The 20669-nt window shown below is 46.8% G+C and overlaps 1 protein-coding gene across 3 annotated transcripts in view; it reads right to left on the bottom strand.

Moving 5' to 3' along the window:
* The window catches only part of DOCK11 (dedicator of cytokinesis 11), a 142490-nt gene that overhangs the window by 83623 nt on the left and 38198 nt on the right, over positions 1-20669 (bottom strand). For all 3 annotated transcript variants that reach the window (XM_084813565.1, XM_084813566.1, XM_084813568.1), the window contains exons 9-16: positions 16353-16432; positions 11204-11287; positions 8444-8584; positions 6777-6977; positions 4818-4940; positions 3656-3738; positions 1828-1950; positions 571-647 (exon numbers count right to left, since the gene is read on the bottom strand). In XM_084813565.1, the coding sequence (XP_084669691.1) occupies positions 571-647; positions 1828-1950; positions 3656-3738; positions 4818-4940; positions 6777-6977; positions 8444-8584; positions 11204-11287; positions 16353-16432 (912 nt within the window). The remainder of the gene's footprint in view (positions 1-570; positions 648-1827; positions 1951-3655; positions 3739-4817; positions 4941-6776; positions 6978-8443; positions 8585-11203; positions 11288-16352; positions 16433-20669) is intronic.

Here is a 20669-nt window from a genome sequence, read left to right as displayed (position 1 = left end):
TTGGCCACATAATGAGAAGACAGGATACCCTGGAGAAGACGCTGATGCTAGGGAAAGTGGAAGGCAAAAGGAAGATGGGCTGACCAAGGGCAAGATGGATGGATGATATTCTGGAGGTGACGGGCTCGACCTTGGGGGCGCTGGGGGTGGCGACGGCTGACAGGAAGCTCTGGCATGGGCTGGTCCACGAAGTCACGAAGAGTCGGAAGCGACTGACCGAATAAACAACATAGTACCTAGCCATGGGTAGCAGTAAGCTGGGTTTGTTGCCTTAACTCTGGTTAAGACCACAAACCTACAGTGAAGGCACCGTTTAGCTTACTGAGCTACATTATTGAGCATTACCTCTGCAACAAGTAAATCGTGGTTAAGGCCAAGGAGAAAAGTGGGTGTCTTCCAGCAGATGTCTCCCTATATATGCCCTCTGGAAGCAGGGATTGGCTCAACAAGTTAAACCATGGCTCAGAAACCAGGGTAAGCAAGAGTAACCCAAGATAATTCTATTAAAACTGAAAAACATCCAAAAGAAAGACACAGGCAGCTCAATCGTATAAAAAAACAGTTCCTTACTTGAGAAGTCTGGTGGAACACACTGTAGTGTAATATTTAATTGGCCAGGGATCACTTGCAGCTTTGTCTTTTCTGGTCTGAAGAAAAAAGAAACAAAGCAATAAAGAAAACACACACCAACCATGACAGGAACACCGCAACACAACAGAAAGGAATTCAGCTTATTGTTTAGCCAGAAGGCCATAACAATTGTGCTCAAGACAACACAGGCAAAGAGTGACACACTCATTTAAACGTTGTGTGTTGCACCCAAGAGCCTAGAGCAGCCTTCCCCAATTGGGTGCCCTCCAGATGTGTTGGATCGCAATTTCCATGATTCCCAGCCAGCAGGGGAATCCATGGAGTTGCATTCCAACACATCTGGAGGGCACCAGGTTGGGGAAGGGTGGCCTAGCGTACAATGATCACTACCATTGCAGAAGAAGCGGTACAGGATATTTTCTTGCAGAAGGTAAGTCAGAGTTGGTCCGTATGGAACATTCCCAGCCCTCCAGCCTTCAAGCACACATGTCCTCTCCTCCTCTTTCCTCCTCCCCGTCTGTGCTCAGATTCAATTTTTGACTTCCTGTTCAGAAGATCATGGTTTTTACCAAACAGGAAGTGTCTAACTGAAACTTGAGTGCACAAGAGGATATGGGGGGGGGGGGGGGAGGAGAGAGAGAGAGAGAGAGAGAGAGAGGGAAGGTGTGTGCAGTGGAGGCTGGTTGGTCTGATGTCAAGTGGGGCGGTGAAACCGCTTCGGATTTCAGTCAGAACTCTAAAGGAGTTCTAACTCCTTTAGAGTTCTGACTGAAACTCAGAGCGGGTTCACCATCCCACTGACATCGGACCAACCAGCCTCCACTGGGAGTGTACATATAAGCCTGAGGCTCACTCACCTAACGCTAAACCATGGTTTGGTCTTACATGCCAACTAAGACAAAAGACAAGCTCTAATGGAAATTCTTTATCATTTGAGTCAGAAGTGGTACAGCCCAGGGTTAGGAATACTCTCAGGACAAGGCCAAAGTCACCCATGAGAACTTTGACCCATGGGGAGATTATAATTCAGAATACAGACTGTGGCACATGTTCAAACCCATTCCGAAATTCTGTCCTTCTGACACTTTTATTAAATATCGTAACTCAATTTGATGATGTCTGGATGATAAACCTGGAAAGCGTCTTCCAGGCCCCACTGCCCTGAGACTGTCTCCTGACCACCAATCTCCTTAGGAGGGGTTGCAAATATACTCCCCCCATCCGCAGTGCACTTACTTCTTATACTCTGCCAACAACTTCAAGAGATCCTCGGTAGACAGCTTGCTACTGTCCTGCTTATAGAAAGGAGAGAATTTCCCTTCAAGGTCCAAGGTGCCCTGGGAGTCTTTGAAGACGGGTCTGGAGAGAGAAAGGGTGACATGGGAGGCATGTGAAGAACAAGAACAAATTCCAAGTGTGCCCACTGACCCAAAAAGAGTGGGGGCCTCTGGATTAAACCTTCCCGTGAGCTCTGGTCCCAATCTGGAACACACACACATGCACACGCACATTCCAAGCTTATTTTAAAGTAAACCAAAGCCAGAAAGGGAATGGCAAGGCATGCAGTTAACATAACATAAGAAAGCAAAATGGTTCACCTCTCTGAAGATGCCTCACACAGCTTGGCATGAGCAAGGCCAGGTCTGCCATTAGGCACAGGCGATGGCAGATTTTGGCCACTGCTGAAGACCTGGCAATTTGTTAGTTATTTAATTCATGACTGTGATGCCAATGTTTGTGAGAATGGTGGGTGGGTTGGGGGTTGCAGCCTTTAGCTCAGTGGTCTCTGGAACCCAAATCCTTGCACTGGCCCTGGATGCAACACCGTTGTGCTGATGCAGGAAATGCAAAACAACTGTGCAAGGCCACCTTCTGACAGCAGCCCCAAAGCAGTGGCTAAATTGCAGCACAGGGGCCCCAGAAACCTCGCTGCACCCCAGTTTGAGCCATTCAGAACTTGCACTCTGGAACAAAGTTGTTCAGACCAGGAGCATGCGCGTAAAGGCCATCTGGGAATTGATGCATTGCAGCATATACAAGATGTCAGTTTGTCACTGCAGTTCATAGGCTGACATTTCTGCAACCTTCAATATTTATTGGTCAGGTGCGCTCTTTTCCTTTCAGGCCAATGGAACAAATTGCAATTGGATTATAAATGGCTCACAGGCACTTGATTTTCTGCATCTTTTGCAAACAGTTGCTGTGACAGAACTGTAACAGAGATGAGGTTGGCACAGTGCCCACGGAGAAGAGGGGTGTCAAGGGAAGGAAATCGACATGCTCTGCCTTTTAGGAGAGCATTAATTTGATGGGGATGCAAGAGGGTGCATTTTGCTTGGGCATCTTCTAGCATTTCTTTAAAAGTACTGAACAAAGAGAGGAAACAAACATGCTTTTTATGGCCTTTTTCTAGATCCAGGTCTGTCCAGCCCAATAGATATTATTGTGTGCTGTTTAGGGGAGTAGACTTCTAGGGAAGGGGGAACCTATTAGGAACGATCTTTGTGTGTGGGGGGGGGGACACAAGCCCCCAGTGCCGGCTCCAGGTTTCTGAGGGCCCTTGAGCAAGGAACCCCCAGTGCCCCCCTCCCTGGGTGCGTCTCCCTTCTCACCGCCACTGTCCCCAGCTGCTCTCGCTCCTCCTCCTCTTTCTCCTCACTGCTGCCGCTTGCGTGCTTGACAGGCAGAACGACAGTGAGCGAGGGGGCTGCGGCATCTGCCGCTGCTCCTTCTCATCACCACCGTTGCCTTGGCCAGAGCGAGAAGCAGGGGAACAAGCCGGTCGCAATGGTGAAGAGGAGGAGCAAGTCCAGGGAGCCCTTGTCGGTGGGGCGCTGCTGGGGTGTGGGCCCTTCGCAGGTGCCCGACCAGGCCTCCCCTTGACGCTGGCCCTGTGGCAATTGTCCGCCCTCTTTCCCCTGCATAGACCTTCAAATGCTGCCCCTCCGTGGCAAACCTTTCCAGCTGACGTGGCTTGACTCGACTCTTAGCTTTTTCCCCTTCCTAGGATGCACACATATCGGAGACTGCAAAGCTACGCTGAGGGCATCCAAAGCACACTCACCGGGCAGCCCAAGCAAAGGGCATCCTGTATTGTCCGAGGCGGCTGCACACCAGCTTCGCAAACTTGTGGACCTTCTGTGCGGTCTGTAGGGCAGGAAACAGGACACACATGGACCGACTCAGTCTAGATTTTCAAAGCAAGGCGAGAGAGACCAGAGGGTCTAGCTAGCAAGGATCATCAAGCTAAATTACAAGGGTGAGGATAATTTCTGAGACAGAAATCTGAGGCGCAAATCCTATGTTCACCTTGGCTGAGTGGTTACCTCTAGGTGAGCAGACTACTGACAACATCTGGTGCTCTTTCCATCATCCCCTTACTATCACCACCGTACTGCTCTTTCTCACAGCCAGAAAGAGTGCTGTTGGGCAAAGCGATGCATTTTTTGCACCTTAATAAATGAATAAATTCTCCACCGAGGCAATCCAAATTTTGTGCGAACCAAATGGATTCCCTTGCATATTTTCTCATACTTTGCAGAATTTATTCTGCAACTTCCACTGTTTTGCATTCCCTTTGCTAGGGGCAAGAACACCGAAGGCCCACCCTAATCACTTATTCAGCCAAATCTGTGGCTTCTGACACAGAGATTGTACCTTCGAAGATCAGATGGGCTACAAACTTAATGATTTTTTTTTGTTTGTTTTTAAGGAAAACTGAGATTCTCGGGTTTCTGCATCCACTGCCACATTCTTTGCTTTACTCTTTGTGTGTAAAAAAAAGCACACACAGCCATGTTAGGACCAATATGCTTTATGACTTAAGGAAGAGAGTTCACTCTTCCAGGCTCTTAAAGCTCTGGATAAGTGCCCAGATAACTCTCTGGAGCAACTTCCAGACCAAGATACAGCAGTCCACTGAGGAAAACAGAAAAATCATTTGCCTCTGAGCATGTGAAGAATGAGTAATATCAACACCATGACATTTAGGTAGACTTCTATCTAAGCATGGTTCATTCCGTAATTCTTTTCCAATCTATACATTGTCTACTCCTTAGACGTCCCCAGCTGGACTCGTGTCACGTTGTTGTGTCACACTGACATTCTGAGGTGTCTCCTGGGATGCAAGATCCCACCTCAAGGCAGCTGGGCCGGGTCAAGATGATCCTTAAGTCCTTCCCAATCCTGCCATATTACAAACTCCACCCATGTGTGATTTGATGTACCTTCACGGGGTCGGAGTTCTTGATGTAGGGTTCCACACAATGCGTAATGCTTCCTTGCAGCACCTTCTCCACCCGGGCAACAAGGAAAATTTCCAGGTGTGGGTTGGTTACGGAGAAGACCCCCTTCATGTAAAAGACAAACAGAGCATCAGAACCCATGAAGTACGTTCAATGGGACACAGGCACAAGGAGACAGCCTATGTGAATCTGCTAATGTGGGGAAGGTCTGTTGCGTTCACTGCCTTGGGTGGACTTGATTCAGAAAGGTGGCTTACAAACATTTCAGTAAATACAAAGAAAATAAATACATCTCATCTGGCAACTCAAAGGAGCATAACTACATATGCAGAGGGGTGCAGCAAGACATTACAGGGAGACATTGCTCAGTTCTCCAGGTGGGAGGAAAAAGCAAGCGGATCCCACCACTTGGGATCCCGGCACTTCTAGTACAGCATAGCCCTGCCTCATGTGCAGAATGCTACTGGGGTGGGGGGGATTTGCAATCCTCCATTTGCAATCCTCCTGCTGTATTCACTCCTTCTTCCACCTTCTTTCTTTCCACAGAAAAACCGTGAAGGGGGGAAAGACTGAAGAGTAGCACAACATCTTAGCAACAGGAGCCCTCCATCTAGAAGCACCTTTGGAGCACTGGCCTGCCTACATATGTGCCCCTGTACCACACCAAGTCATGCGCACCCGCCGCATCTAGCTATGCCCTGTGCAAGCAAGTCATTCAAGAACATAAGAAGAGCCTGCTGGATCAGACCCAGGGTCTGTCTCGTCCAGCATTCTGTTCACACAGCGGCCAACCAGCTGTCGGCCAGGAACCCACAAGCCGGGCACGAGTGCAACAGCACCCTCCCGCCCATGTTCCCCAGCAACTCATGTACATTGGCTCACTGCCTCTAGTACTGGAGTTAGCACATAGCCATCAGGACTAGCAGCCATTAACAGACTTCTCCTCCAGGTATTTATCTAGCCCCCTTTTATAGCCATCCACACTGGTGGCCATCACTGCATCCTGTGTTAGCTAATTCCATAGTTTAACTATGCGCTGTGTGAAGAATATTTCCTTTTATCTGTCCTGAAACTTCTACCAATCATCTTCAGAGAATGACTCCATTGGGTCCTAGTATTATGAGAGAGGGAGAAAAGCGTCTCCCTACCCACTTCCTCCACACCATGCATAATTTTGTACAAGTCTATCATGTCTCCCCTCACCCGCCTTTTCTCTAAGCAAAACAGTCCCAGAAGTTGTAACCTTTCCTTATCGGGGAGTTGCTCCCACCCCTTGATCATTTAAGTTGCCCTTTTCTGCCCTTTTTCCAGCTCTACAACATCGTTTTTAGGTGACCAGAACCGTACACAGTATTCAAAGTATGGTCGCACTTTAGATTTGTACAAGGGGAGTATGATCTTGGCAGTTTTATTTTCGATTCCTTTCCTGAATATCCCTAACATGGAGTTTGCCTTTTTCACAGCAGCTGCACATGGGGTTTCATCGAGCTGTCCACCACAACCCCAAGATCTCTTTCTTGGTCAGTTGCTGCCAGCTCAGATCCCATCACCATATACCTGAAGTTGGGATTTTTTTGCCCCAACGTGCATCACTCTACACTTGCTTACACTGAACAGCATTTGCTATTTGGATGCCTGTTCTCCCAGCTTGGAGAGACCCTGTTGGAGCTCTTCATGTTCACAATCCCTTTCTGTCTTAACCACCCTCAATAATTTGGTGACACCAGCAAACCTGTCCATCTCACTGCTCACTCCTAATTCCAGATCATTTATGTCCTGTTTGTGGGTTTCCCACAGGCCGCTAGTTCGCCACCGTGTCGGAAGAATTTTGGAACAGATAAGCCTTTGGCCTGATCCACGGGGGTGCTTCTTGTGATGTGCTGTTCATCCTGGATTTTGGATCCAGCCCCCTACATACACAGAAAGCCTGTAGTTCCTTACCTGCTTTACGTAGTGCAAGCGGGATTCAGCTATTCCGTGAAGGAAGTGGCTATTAACAGAGTTGCTTCTGGAATCTTGAGCAGAACTGTCTGACAGCATCTCCCGTATGGGCAAGGAATTCAAGTCCACGTGGAAATCTGCTGAAATCTTGCAACAGCTTTTCAAATCGAAGAGTGCGAGGCTGAGGAAAAATGGCTCCACCTGGATATATGAAGGAAGATGTTTATATTCTTCTTGTTTCTATAAATATACTTATAAAATATCTGAATCACAGAGTCGGAAGGGGCCACTGAGGCCACCACATCCAACCCCCTGCTCAGTGCAGGAATCCAGTTTAATGCATCCCTGGCAGATGGCTGCCCAGCCTCTACCTGAAGGCCTCCAGTGATCCCTAGGCAGTCAGTTCCATTGTCTGCCTCGGTCCTCTCTTCTCAAGGCTCCAGTTCCTTTGATCTGCCCTCACCAGACTTAAGTTTCTAGTCCCCTGATCATCTTCATTGCCCTTCTCTGAGCTCATTCCAGTTGATCTGAATCCTTCTTAAAGTTCAGTGTCCAGAACTGGACACAGTATGCGAGGTGAGGTCTGACCAGCACAGAGGAGAGTGGAACTATCACTTCCCATGATTTTGAAACTACACTTCTATGGATGCAATCTAAAATTGCATTTGCCTTTTTTGTAGCCACATCACACTGCTGATTCATAGTCAGCTTGTGATCGACTACAACGCCAAGTGCAACTTCACTTGTACTCATACTATTGTCCAGCCTGGTATCTCCCGTCTTACACCTGCACTTTTTCATACAGGAGTTTGCCCATACAGTGGGGTAATAGATGGAGGCCTTCTCCAGGTGTATTTGGAGGTTGTGGCAAGGAGTGATCAGAGGATGGTCCTGCTGTCTTTGGACCTCTCCCCAGGAAAGCTTGCCTGGTCCCCAAACTCGTGTCTTTTTTGACAGAGATTTCTAAAAACTCCCTCAGGCATTTTAAAAAAATGCTTGACCTGTTTTTTAAAATTCTGCTACTTCTATTGTTTGATTGCTCTATCATAGTTTGTGGATGGTTATTATGTTATTCCATTTTATTTACATACTAAGGCCACTTATCTGACGCCCTCCCCCAAGGGCCCCTGCCAAATGAGGCAAGGCAGGTGGATACAAGTGACGGGGCCTTTTCAGTGGTGGCACCCCATTTGTGGAATGATCTCCCCATAGCAACTCACCTGGTGCCTACATCATGGTCTTTCCAGTGCCAGGTGAAGACCTTTTAATTCTCCCAGGCATTCTAAGTGCTTTTAGTACTTTATTCTGCTGCTGGTTTTGATGTGGTTTTATACACCTGAGTGTTTTTACTTTGCTGCTGCTTTTATCTTGGTTTTATTATGTGTGTTTTTATTCATTGTTTTATTGTTTGTATTTTATGTTTTTAATGTACTGTACACTGTCAAAAGAACTTGGGTTATTGGGCAGTCTAAAAGCTAACTGAATACATACATACGTACGAAATTTTATTGCCTGCCCTGTGAGTAATAACGCTGAATAGCATGACATAAACACTTAAATAAATAAAAAACAGTTGGCTATATGGGCAATTTCAACAAATAATTTTTGAAGGTTCTCTGACAACGTCAAAAGCATGTGGTGCTTTGGGGATGCGGTGTGGCACATACATTTGTAGGTGCATCCCTGGATCGGTCATTCAGGTGGGCGAGGAGGTTGAAAGTCAAGGTGTGACAATTCACCAGGAAGCGTTGGCTGCATTTTTCCTCAAAAGGTTTCACCTCCGGCTCTATTCCAGAGAAATCTAGCCTCTAAGAAAGAGAAAATATTTAGGGAGGGCAGGGGAGAATCACCCCTCCCACTAGTGATTTGAACCACTTGTGCTTGTTCTCGAGGAGCACCTTTAAGTCTGAGTGAGTGCTGTCCTTGCCCCGTTCCTCCGTCCTCCCCCTTGCGATGAACACACTCCAGGAAACAAGGCTTTGGGCTACAGTACTTTATTAGTTAATGACTCGCTTATTTACAAGTGCAGATTCTAGGAAACTCTCAGACTGCAATGAAACAGCTAATCCACACATCTAGGAATATCAATGGAGGAGACGAAGTGGACGTTGGAGAGGTTGCCAGCAGTCCGGGCAAGAACTTCTCGGCCAGACTCGCTTCACCGGGATGCCCCTCGCTTAGGGTGGCGCCCTCCTACATGGGCTTCCATGAGAGGGCAACCTGGCGGAGAGTCTGAGCCCTGCCCCTAACGTTTCCCGCTTTGCTCGGCAACCGACCCTAGCATCCCTCAAGTCATGCCCTGCACTCTCCTCCTCCCTGAAACCTGGGTTCTCATGGTGGAGGAAAGCGGGGAGGGGGGGCTGTTCAGGCTGGGCCACCTGTGTGTCAAGGTCTTGGGAAGAAAGTCTCGCTGTATCTGGGCTCACTGGGGGGGGGGTGCCTCCCCCTGTTCTGGCAGTTCCCCATCTGAATCGGAGCTGCCAGACATCTCCACACGGTCAGATTCATTCCTGACAGTCCTAAACCGGGGTGCCAAACCTCTTTCAGCCCGAGGGCCCAATTCAATTTCAGAGAAGCTCTCGGCGGCTGCCCTCCAGTAGTGGGCGAGGCTGCAGGCAAAAGGGCTGCGACCGAAGGCAAAGGGGGCAGGGCCAAAACACCAGCCTGTTTGAGTGTGAAGCTCTTACTGTCCATAGCTGAGCCTTTGGAGAGGCATTTCAACCTTTTAGAATGGGGGTGGGGGGGTTGGGGAAAATGCACAACAGCTGGGAAACCACAGAACAATCAGGGGTGTGGGAAACAGGAACCACTCGGTGATGTGAGGAAGGTGGTCTGGGGGCCAGATTTGGGCTCTAGGCCTGAGGTTCAACAGCAATGTCCTAAACTAACAAATGGGCCTCCGTTCTTGGCATGCATATCAAAGGTACAAATCCCTTTGGTTTGGAGATAAGTAAACAGAGACAGTCTAACCTATGTTGTTAGCACTGCTGCCTAGCTACAAAGGCTCTTCAAGAAAAAAAATACACAATTTCTTTTCTGCAGTTGAATCTTGACCATGCCTAAGACACCACCCGGAACCTTGCTCCCTCGCACCCCACCAAACTGACATCGGTCCTGCAGCCTCTGAACCCAACAGTTCACAGGCACCAGAGTGCCAGCTGCACACTCATTGCCCTGCCTGTTCAGAACAGACAAGAGAATCAAATCAGGATCTCTGCTGACCAGGAAGTTGGCACAGTTTAAGAAACACATTGGGGCCTGGCTATTTTAAGCACCACCTTCTCCCATATGCCCATACACTCTGTTTGACATCTGAGATCCTGCTTCCCCCACCCCTTGAGGTTCAGCAGCTGGGCACAAGAACAGGGCCTTTTTAGTAGTGGCACTGTCACTCTGGAATGCCCTTTCTAGAGAGGCCTGTATGGCCCCATTGCTATATGGTGAAAACCTGGCTGTTTAAAAGGAGGCCTTTGGGGAAGCTGAACTCATTATCTCTTACGCTTCTGGTTCCAGCATTATAATAGTTCTATCTGGCTTTTTGATACTGTCCTGATCCTTATTTGCATCTCTGTGCTGTATTAACCACTTTGAGTTCTTCTAATGGGAGAAAGGGGGCATAGAACATTTTAAAATAAGCAATCAAAATAAATGATCGAAACGGGAAATGTTGAAAAGCAAACCAACAGAGGGACTCTTTCAGTTCTCCTTCTTTTAGCACAATGGCAGGCAGCTGCACAGGGAAACTGCACCAGATGTCATCGCTCACGGGGTTCTCCACCCTTGGGGAACTCCCCTTCGGGGTTAAGAGGGAAGAGTTACTTGTTTACTTCTTCAGCTGAGAGGAAGGCTCTTGCCTTTGGCCCTGACTAGACATGACAGGGAGAGGAGCAGAACGCGACAGCAGGCCCTGCTACGCAGTCATTTGTGTCTGGGGTGGGGGTGCGGTGGATTTAAAGGATCTACAGAGGCAGGAATCAAAATATTGTCTTAGAGCTTTATAAAGACCATAGAATCATTTGTTTTAAAGGTGCCTTCGCATATGCTTGTGATATCAAAACTTTTCAATCATTTTCATACACATCTTTCCTAATATGTGCATTTTTGTACAAGAATTTGCCTAGTATGCACAAGTTTTGTAAGCAATTCCCCTTAATATAATGCACTTTGGTGTATTATTTTCATGAATATACACATTTTTGTGTACATTTCCCCCTAATATATGCATTCTGAACACATTTTGTATGTACACATCACAAAATTCAGAAAAGCACGACCACTGAAGTACAACTGCAGTTCAGTTTGTGGACAGCTTCAGGAAGTGTGACTTAGGCAAATAAAACTGTACAAAACCAGCACGTTTTTAACCCAGCAAACCACCTGGAAGCAAAGTGTGTGGTGGACACCGCTACAGCTGCTGAAAGAATTACCTGAACTTCCGGATCGAAAGAGAAGAGATTTTGCCTCCCATCGTTTCTGCTGAGCTTGTTCAACTGCTCTGTTTCTCTTCCGTACTGACAGAGAAAAGACACACATCAGCAGTGGATCAGAGGAAGGACGGGCCCTGACAGAAGCAACTTTCTTGACATTGGAAAGTAGCTTTTGGAAAGCAAGTGACTGCACAGAATAGAGAATAAAACCCGCTTGAATTTCAGAAATCTGGAGTGATTTCTACAGCCTTATTGGGGTTTTCCATCCGGTGATTTCTAGTGTAAGGGTGCCCCACAAGGCACCCAAGGGTGCTCTGACTCCCCTGCCACCACTGAATTTCCTCCCCCAGCAATCCTGATACAGATAGGGATGTCTGTCACCAGGAAATTCAGCTCTTCTGGGCTTGCCGGAGTTCCAAAGTGTGCCCAACTCGGTTTTCCCTGAATTCTGGGAACTTTTTGCATACATTTTTTTCCAGCCGTTATTTGCGCAAATTACACAAATCTGTGCAAATTATGCAAATTTGTGCAAACTGCAGCTGTAATTTGGACAAATTAAAAAACACCAAAGACCCACTAGCTGGACCGACTCACTGCAGGCTGAGCCGGGCCAGCTAGTGGAAGACGAAACGAAGTCCGGGGCACCGAACTGATGAAAGCTTGTTGCGCTCCACCCCTCAGCCAGATTCCTCCGACATCCCTAGATACAGAAAGCTCTTTTTTCACTGCTCACAGCGGCAGGGAAAAAGCAATCTGCACCAGGATCACTGGGGACGGGGCGGAGAGAAGGCTCTGCACTCTTTCCTCCAGCAGTCCTCAGAGTCTACTCAGATCAGGGCAGGTCCCTCTAAGCAGAGGTCAGGGAAGTCAGGACCACAGACAGCTCCCAGTGGGCCCTGCTGGCTGGAGCTCTCCCCACGATCGTAGCTATGGAGGGATGTTGTCTCAGGAGAGCTGAAGCCACCTGAAATCTTGCATAAGCGGAGAAGGCCTGGACTCTAGTTTGTTTGTTTGTTTGTTTATTTCATTTCTATACCGCCCAATAGCCGAAGCTCTCTGGGCAGTTCACAAAAATTAAAACCAAACGGCACACAATAAAACAATTTAAAATATATAGAACATTAAAACCACAATATAACAATACAACCACAATCAAACCTAGCAGCAGTGCAGGAATTTAAAATACAGATTTAAAACAGCAAAGCTAAAAGTCTAGAAAGCTAAAATGCTAAAATGCCTGGGAAAATAAAAAGGTCTTCACCTGGCGCCGAAAGGAATACAATGTAGGTGCCAGGCGAACCTCACTAGGGAGCTCATTCCACAGCCAGGGTGCCACAGCAGAAAAAGCCCTCCTCCTAGTAGCCACCTGCCTCACTTCCTTTGGCAGGGGCTCATGGAGAAGGGCCGATGAGGATGATCTTAAGGTCCGGGCAGGCACATATGGGAGGAGGCGATCCTTCAGGTAACCTGGCCCCAAGCCGTTAAGGGCTTTGAATGTTAATACCAGAACTTTGAATCGGGCCCGGAAATGGACTGGCAGCCAGTGCAGCTGGAAAAGTACTGGCGTAATATGAGCTCGCTGGCCAGTCCCTGTTAACAATCTTGCTGCCCTATTTTGGACCAGCTGAAGTTTCCGGACCATTTTCAAAGGCAGCCCCACATATAACGCATTGCAGTAATCCAGATGAGAAGTTATCAGAGCATGGATAACTGTAGCTAGGCTATCTCTGTCCAGATAAGGGCGCAGTTGGTATACCAGCCTAAGCTGATAAAAGTGCTCCGTGCCACTGAGTTCACCTGTGCCTCAAGTGACAGTTCTGGATCCAAGAGCACCCCCAAACTACGAACCTGATCCTTTAGGCCACTGCCTCACCTGGGTTTGATGATAAAGAGAGGTAGAGCTGGGTATCATCTGCATATTGATGGCACCTCAGACCACACCTCCAGATAACCTCCTCCAGCGGTTTCATGTAGATGTTAAACAGCATGGGGGATAAAATAGAGCCCTGTGGCACCCCATGGCACAATTGCCATGGCACAGAGCAATAATCCCCCAGCACCACCTTCTGGAGTCGGCCATCCAAGTAGGAGCGGAACCACTGCAGTGCAGTGCCTCCAACTCCCAACCCAGATAACCTATCCAGAAGGATACCATGGTCGATGGTATCGAAAGCTGCTGAGAGGTCCAGGAGAATCAACAGGGTCGCACTCCCCCTGACCCTCTCCCGGCAGAGGTCATCCCACACGGTGACCAAGGCAGTTTCCGTTCCAAAACCAGGCCTGAAGCCCGATTGAAATGGTTCTAGATAATCCGTTTCATTCAACAGTGCCTGGAGCTGTCCTACAACCACCCGCTCAAGCACCTTGCCCAGGAAGGGGATGTTGGCCACTGGCCTATAATTGTTAACATCCTCTGGGTCCGGGTTGGGCTTTTTCAGGAGTGGTCTAATTACTGCCTCTTTTAACGTGGCAGGCACCACTCCCTCTCTCAAGGAGGAATTTACAACCTCCTGGACCCAGCTAGACATCCCCTCCTTGTTTGATTTAATAAGCCATGAAGGGCAAGGGTCAATCACACAAGTGGTCGATCGGACTTGGCCAAGCACCTTGTCCGCATCCTCAGGCCTCAGTAACTGAAACTCATCCAATAAAACTGGACCGGACAGTGCTCTGAATGCCTCTACCGATGGAACTGCATTAATTGTGGTGTCCAATTCATGAGGAATCTGAGCGACTTTATCTTCAAAGTGCCTTGCAAACTCATCACAGCATGCCACCGAGGGTTCCACCGTCTCTCCCCCTGGCCCAAAATGTAACAGGCCGCGAACCACTCGGAAAAGCTCCGCTGGACAACACTGAGAAGATGCAATGCTGGTGGAAAAGAACTGTCTCTTTGCCATCAGCACCGCCACAGAGTAGGCTTGATAGTGAGCTCTTAACTGTGTTCAGTCAGACTCGGCACGAGTTTTCCTCCACCTGCGTTCTAGCCATCTTCCCTCTTGCTTCATTGCCCTCAGCTCAGGTGTATACCAAGGAGCTGGCTGGGCTCTGCTCAGAGGGAGAGGATGCTAGGGCGCAATCATGTCAACCGCCCAAGTCATCTCTGCATTCCACAGAGCGACCTGGGCTTCGACAGGAGCACCAGCCATACCAGCAGGAAAATCCCCGAAAGCCCTCTGGAATCCATCAGAATCCATTAATCTCTGTTGTTGTTGTTGTTCAGTCGTTCAGTCGTGTCCGACTCTTCGTGACCCCATGGACCATAGCACGCCAGGCCTTCCTGTCCTGCGCTCTTTCCCGGAGCGTGCTCGAGAAAACCAGATCAAGCGTGTGTCCTTTTGTATGCGTTGGGCCGATGACATGTTGGGACAGCCCCATGGTTGTTATGGCGGCCATGAAGTCCTGAGCCGCCCCGGATACAGTGGCCTCGGCATGGAAGTTGAGATCCCCCAGGACCATCATCCTAGGGGTCCTCAACACCAAGTCCGAGACCACCTCTGTCAGCTCAGGCAGGGAGTCTGATGGGCAGTGGGGTGGGCGCTACACCAACAGAATCCCTAACCTGTCCCGGGTACCCAATACAAGGTACAAACACTCAAGATCTGCACTCGAATGAGCAGGAAGCCTGGAGAGGGAGACCGAATTCCTATAGACCACAGCAACGCCCCCTCCCCGACCCGCGAGTCGGTGTTGGTGCTGCACTGAGTACCCAGGAGGGCACAGCTGGGACAGAGTGAACCTCCCAGTTCCCCCACCCAGGTCTCAGTAATACATACCAGGTCAGCCCCCTCATCCACAATCAAATCATGGATGAGGGAGATTTTATTTTGGGCCGACCTAGTTGGCCTGGACTCCCTGGAGGAGCTGGCTGTGCTTTTTAAAGAGTCCTTGTTTGATTCTGTATCTGTTGGCTTCTGCAGGTTTGGGGAGGTAGAGGCGTTGTTGGGCAGGGTTGGGTGGAAGGCAGATCTTCAGGTTTTTGGACTTCAATTCCTATAAGTCCCTGTCAACATGGCCATTGGGCAGGAATGCTGGGAGTTGAAGTCCAAAACATTTGGACGGCCATCTGTTAGGAATGGTGTAGCTGCAGCCTGCATTGCAGGGCCTGTGTTGAGCTGGGGGTTGGCCTAGATGATCTCCTAGATACCTTCCAACTCTATGATTCATCTGAAATTTGCCTTTTGCTGTTGGGGACTCATATTCTGAAACCGAGGATCAGGATAGGGCCACGTCCTCGAAAGCATGGGAGAATGTACCAAAGGTTTTCCTCTGGGTGAGACAACCTGAACCTTGTCCTCAAGTCTTTCTCGGGCAATTGCAGGACCCAAGGGTTGTGGCTGGGGTCATGACAGAAACTACGCCACCATGAAGAAGCCTATGCCAGCAATTCCAATGCTCTCTCAAGAGACAAACCGGCCAAGCTCATGTGTGGTACTTCAGAATGCTGGTGTGGTTAAGAGGCAGAAACTTCACCCCAGAAAAGTTTGAAAGTTACCTCGAGATCACAAGACAGCTTTAAGCAAGCTTCTCTGTAACCCTTTACCTTTGCAATGGAGGGATAGCAAAAGTAACCTTACAGGGTTGTGTAAGAATTACCAAGTCAATTAAGTGAAACCCTTTGAACACTAAAACAGTGTTATGGAACGGGTTAACAAGAAGAAGAGAAATTAACTGCAGGAATACTAAACAGAAAACCGGCATCCATATAATCCTTCTCCTGAGGTATGCGAGTTTCAGGTTGCTTTGAAGCAGCAAATGCAATGAGAGATCCTCCCATGATTCAGAAACAGGCCAGAAAAGGGGGGCGGTGAGGAGAGCAAAAACTCTTTTTGAAAAGGATGATTGGAACACAATTCTTACTTTCTTGTAAAACCACATCAACACATCACAGCTGTTCCTTTTTTGTTTTCCTTTTGTTTGCACAAAACGTAGCAGCAAAGCCCCAGATGTTTTTAGCCTACTACACAATTAGATTTCTGATCTATTTTGGTTTCAATAACTGCGAATACACTTAAGTGTTTGTGGATGAAATCTCAAAGGACAGAGTGAGCTGGGCTTTGAGACAGTGGGGTCAACTGTTTCAAAGCCTGCCTACACCCGTTCTTTCCCACTCCCTGTGCCTTGCAGAAGCAACAGACGCTATAGCTACCTTCATGAGTTCCGGATGCATGCTTCTCTCTAAGCTCTCCAGGATGTTCTCCGACTTTCCCTGGCTGCTTGATTCATCATCTGTAAAGTCACAAAAAGCAGATGTTGCAAATGATTGCAGAGGCGCCTGACCAGCCCATGAAGGCGCGACCGTTCCCGCGGGGGCTTCGTCACAAACACAATTCTGGGAAATTGGACGGGGATGTTTGGAAACTTGCCTGGAGTTTCCAATCCAACAAGCGGGGTCATGTTCTAGCCTCTCTCTCTCTCTCTCTCTCTCACACACACACACACACACACACACAGGCTTGACTCTTCCTTCAGCAGTATTATTCTCTGCTCAGAGTTGCTTCGAATGCAGAGAGAACTGTGCCGCTTGTGTGGAACACAGGACCAAACAAGAAGAGTGAAGAGAGTTCATTTTGCACGAGAAGACACATTTAAGGTGTCCTCCACTAGGGTCTTCATTTTACACAGCTGTTTTGCCTGATCAGAAGTTTATCTGTTTAATTTTTTCTCTATGTGAAAAGGATTATCTATTAATTTTGGCATTTGTGCTTGATGTGAATTTTTAGAATCTAATCTGGGTACCGTCAGTCAATTGTAATTTTGCTGTTATCCTTTGTACATTATATTTGAAATGCAAAGGCTTGTGGCTGATGCAAATAAAGGCATTTATAGGGGAGGCCGGTGGAGCTTTCTCCATGGTGGCCAGAGAGCTTTAGATTGCTTTGCTTCTACCCTCACACTGCCGGCCTTCTGAAGCCCTTGTACTTTACCTTAGTGCAAGCCTTTAAAGGGGCGGGGAGCAGGGGTATGGATTTTGTTAAATCCATTCCCTCTGTGTTTTGTGGCTTCTCAATGATCTTTCATTCCATTGAGAGAACTGGACTTTTTAAACAGGAATTTCACTCTACACGCACAAATGCACATTTGCGCAGTAACACTAATGCACCTTTGTGCAAATCCCCCCAAAAGTAAAAAAAAAAAGAGTCCGTAACTCTGTGGAATTCACCTGACTTGGAAAAAGTTGGTCTACTGTGGCATCCACGGATCAGGTTCATAGAAATCTGAACTCATCTGAATCTGCTGTAGATTTCTCCAACATCCCTAGTTTAAATCCAGGGATATTGCATGGCATATTATTATCAATTGCTTATTTTAAAGCTCGATTATTGATGCAGTCGACTGAAGATTGTTTGGAAATAGGGACAGGAATGGGCAGCAGATGACCAGAGAGATGGCCAGCAGTGACAGCAGCATGATACAGTGGAAGGAGCAGCTGGAACTCAAGGAATGCAAGACCGTGTCTGCGGCTGGCATGGCTACCGGAGGAACACCAGATGCAGTGCCTCTGAGGCAGATCCCCCACAGGTTCAGAAATGCCAACAAGACTGAGTCTGGCAGGAGGAGAAGAAGGACCCAAGTGCCACATGGCCCTTTGCTAGTGTAGTTAGGGATTTTGGAGAAATCTAAAATGGAACCGAACGAGTTTGAATTTTTATGATTCCCCCCCCCCCCCCCCGATTCTGCAGCGGACTGGCTTTCCCCTGTTGGTAGGATTCTGTGGACTTGCAGATCATTTATCTAGACTTCGGGAATTTTGCACAAATTTCATCGTAGAAAAATATGCAAAAATTAAAAAAACAACCGGCCATAAATGCGGATTTCCCCCATAGGCTAAAGCATGAAAATGCGCATTTGCGGACTTCCAGTTGGAACCAATGTCGCTCTGGTAGCATCCCACGGGTGCTCCGTGGGAGCTTTCTCAAACAGCTTTTTAAAAGGTTGGAAAACCTTTTCATTCCCCCCTGGAGTTAAAAGGGGGGGGCAAGGCAACATCTGGATAACATCTTGGAGAAAAGTACCCCCCTCGAGATAGTGGGGGGGCTGGATTCCAGGATTATCTCTCCAGAACTTTACCAACGCAAAAAGCTGTACTGAGACTCCTAATTCATAGGAGAAAACAGGGCTGATGTGTTCCATAATAATATATGCTTTAAGAAATATTAACAACTTCTGAGGGATGATTTAAGAAATGTTAACAGTATTTGAGAACATCTGAGGACCTGCAAGATCTGTTTGAGAGAAACATGACTGCGCCAAGGAGAAGAAAGGAGCTGGCATCAACTCCCCCCGCACCCCCTGTGTCAAAAGTTTTGAGAACAGAAGATATAGGGGAATTATTTACTCTGATAAAGACTTTATCTTCACAATTTATGGAGCAAGCCAAAAGGTTGGATTTAATCCAAAATTCCATCACCGCCTTGCAAGGAGCTGTAGATTTAATTAATGTGTCATGGCAAAAAATGGAGACAAAAATTAATGAGCTAGAAGACCAAGTGGCAGGAAATGAAACTACGACACCAATTTGTTTTAAAAATGCCTCTGATAGAATTTCTCAACTGCAGGCCTTCACGAGGAGATCCAATGTATGTATTATTGGGATTAAAAATCTGTCTAATTATGTAAAATTGCCTATTTTTGTGGATAAACTTTTGCATGAGATACTCCCTATCCCATCTGATTATTTACTTGATATTGAGCAGGCATTTCGTGTGCCAAATGCTAAAGGGATTGACTACACGACCATAGTCCAATTTGCAAAAGTCTCCAAAAAGAATTATATCCTGCGTTTGGCAAGAGAGGGTAGAAGCCGTTCCTGGAAACAAGATAAAGTTATGTTATTTCCAGACTACATCAAAGAGGTGGTGAATAAAAGAAGGCAATTTATCAAAGCAAAAAATATGGCAAAACAGATGAAGTTACAATATTACTTAAAATATCCTGCTACACTTTGTATTGTGTCTGAAGGTCAGATGAAGAAGTTTCTAAATCATGAAATGGCAGAGGCATGGCTGAACATAAAAATGCGTGAGATTTCTGTTACAACCCCATGAACTGGAATCTTTAAACAAGCTTTGTTAACTGTTTGTGTTTAGTCTACATGATCCAGGCTAGTTCAGAAGATAAATGATTATACATATATTCGTTTATTCTCTTTCATCTTTTGTTTTTTCTTGCTTTTCTTTATATTTTTTATTTCAAAATAGATAATATATCTAGTATAAAATACATTACTGACTGTTGAAGGTTTATTTTAAGTTTTATTATTATATAACACCATATATATATATATATATATATATATAATATATATATATATATAATATATATATATATATATAATTAATATAGGCTTCTAGGAATGAATTGTGGACCTGTTTCTTTGATATAAGATTGATGATATGATATTGAAATGTAAGGTTGTTTATTAAACTGTAAGACTGTTAAGGTTATATAGTTTTTAAAATAGAATGGCATTGGAGGCCAGGGGGTATTAGAGTTTAAACTTAATTCTTTAAAGGGGAGGGGGAGGGAGAGGGGGAGAGAAGGGGAAAGAATCTTCTTTTTTCTTCACTTCCTTTTCTCCTCCCTTTTCCTTTTTTCTTTTTCCTCTTCTTTTTGTTATTGTGGTGTCCTCATCAGAATATTGTATTGTTGGGAAACTGTAGTATTGATCAGGTTGTTGGTAATTTGGTATTGTTTATTTCATTTATAAAGATAAAATAAATAAAAATATATTAAAAAAGAAAAAAGAAAATGCGCATTTGGGGGGATTCGCGCGTTATGTGGAAATTTGTGCATTTGCGCAAATTTGAATTTGCGCAAATTTGGAAATGATAAATAGCAATTCCATCGATGGGTGGATGACGGAATTAAAGGCGATTGACAACCCATGAAACACAGATGGAAGGAACTTTACACAATCTGTACAACCCTAGGTGTCGTGGTAAATTCGGAAGTGCAGGTGCTCATCATGACAGCCCCTATAGCCATGCCCCCACAAGGAGAGTCCAAAATTGCAGGATGCTGTGCTGACCCATATGAGCAAACCCGTTCTTGCAGTTTTATCTCCACTTATGAACGGCCTTTTGGAAAATTAATGGGTCTTCGCCACACTCCACAGCTACTGTGAAAATTGGAGCTGGCTCAGAGGGAACAGGGAATTCTGAGGGCAGTGGCTGATGACATCAGGGTCCCAGCTAAGGAAAAAAGTCTTGGTGCTGTGTGCCTGTGAGCCCTCGCTCCACTACACCACTTTTGCTCTGGCCGAAGGCTGAGAAGCAACCCCTGCCTGTAGTTACCCTTGATCCTCAGCCACAGGATTCATCAAATTATCCAGGCCTGGGAGTGTACAGATGTACATCCAAAGAGGATTCGCTGTGCTCCTGAAGTATGACCAGCACGTCCTCGTCATATGTACCTGATCGTTTCCTGGGCTGAAATCGGGGGAAACCGGTTCTGCTTGTTTGCA

This window comes from Heloderma suspectum, chromosome 9, assembly GCF_057233095.1.
Source record: "Heloderma suspectum isolate Gila_16-S chromosome 9, 16-S_ref, whole genome shotgun sequence".
Taxonomy (NCBI): domain Eukaryota; kingdom Metazoa; phylum Chordata; class Lepidosauria; order Squamata; family Helodermatidae; genus Heloderma; species Heloderma suspectum.
The sequence above is the reverse complement of the archived record's forward strand: the minus strand, read 5'-3'. Positions and strand labels throughout refer to the sequence as shown.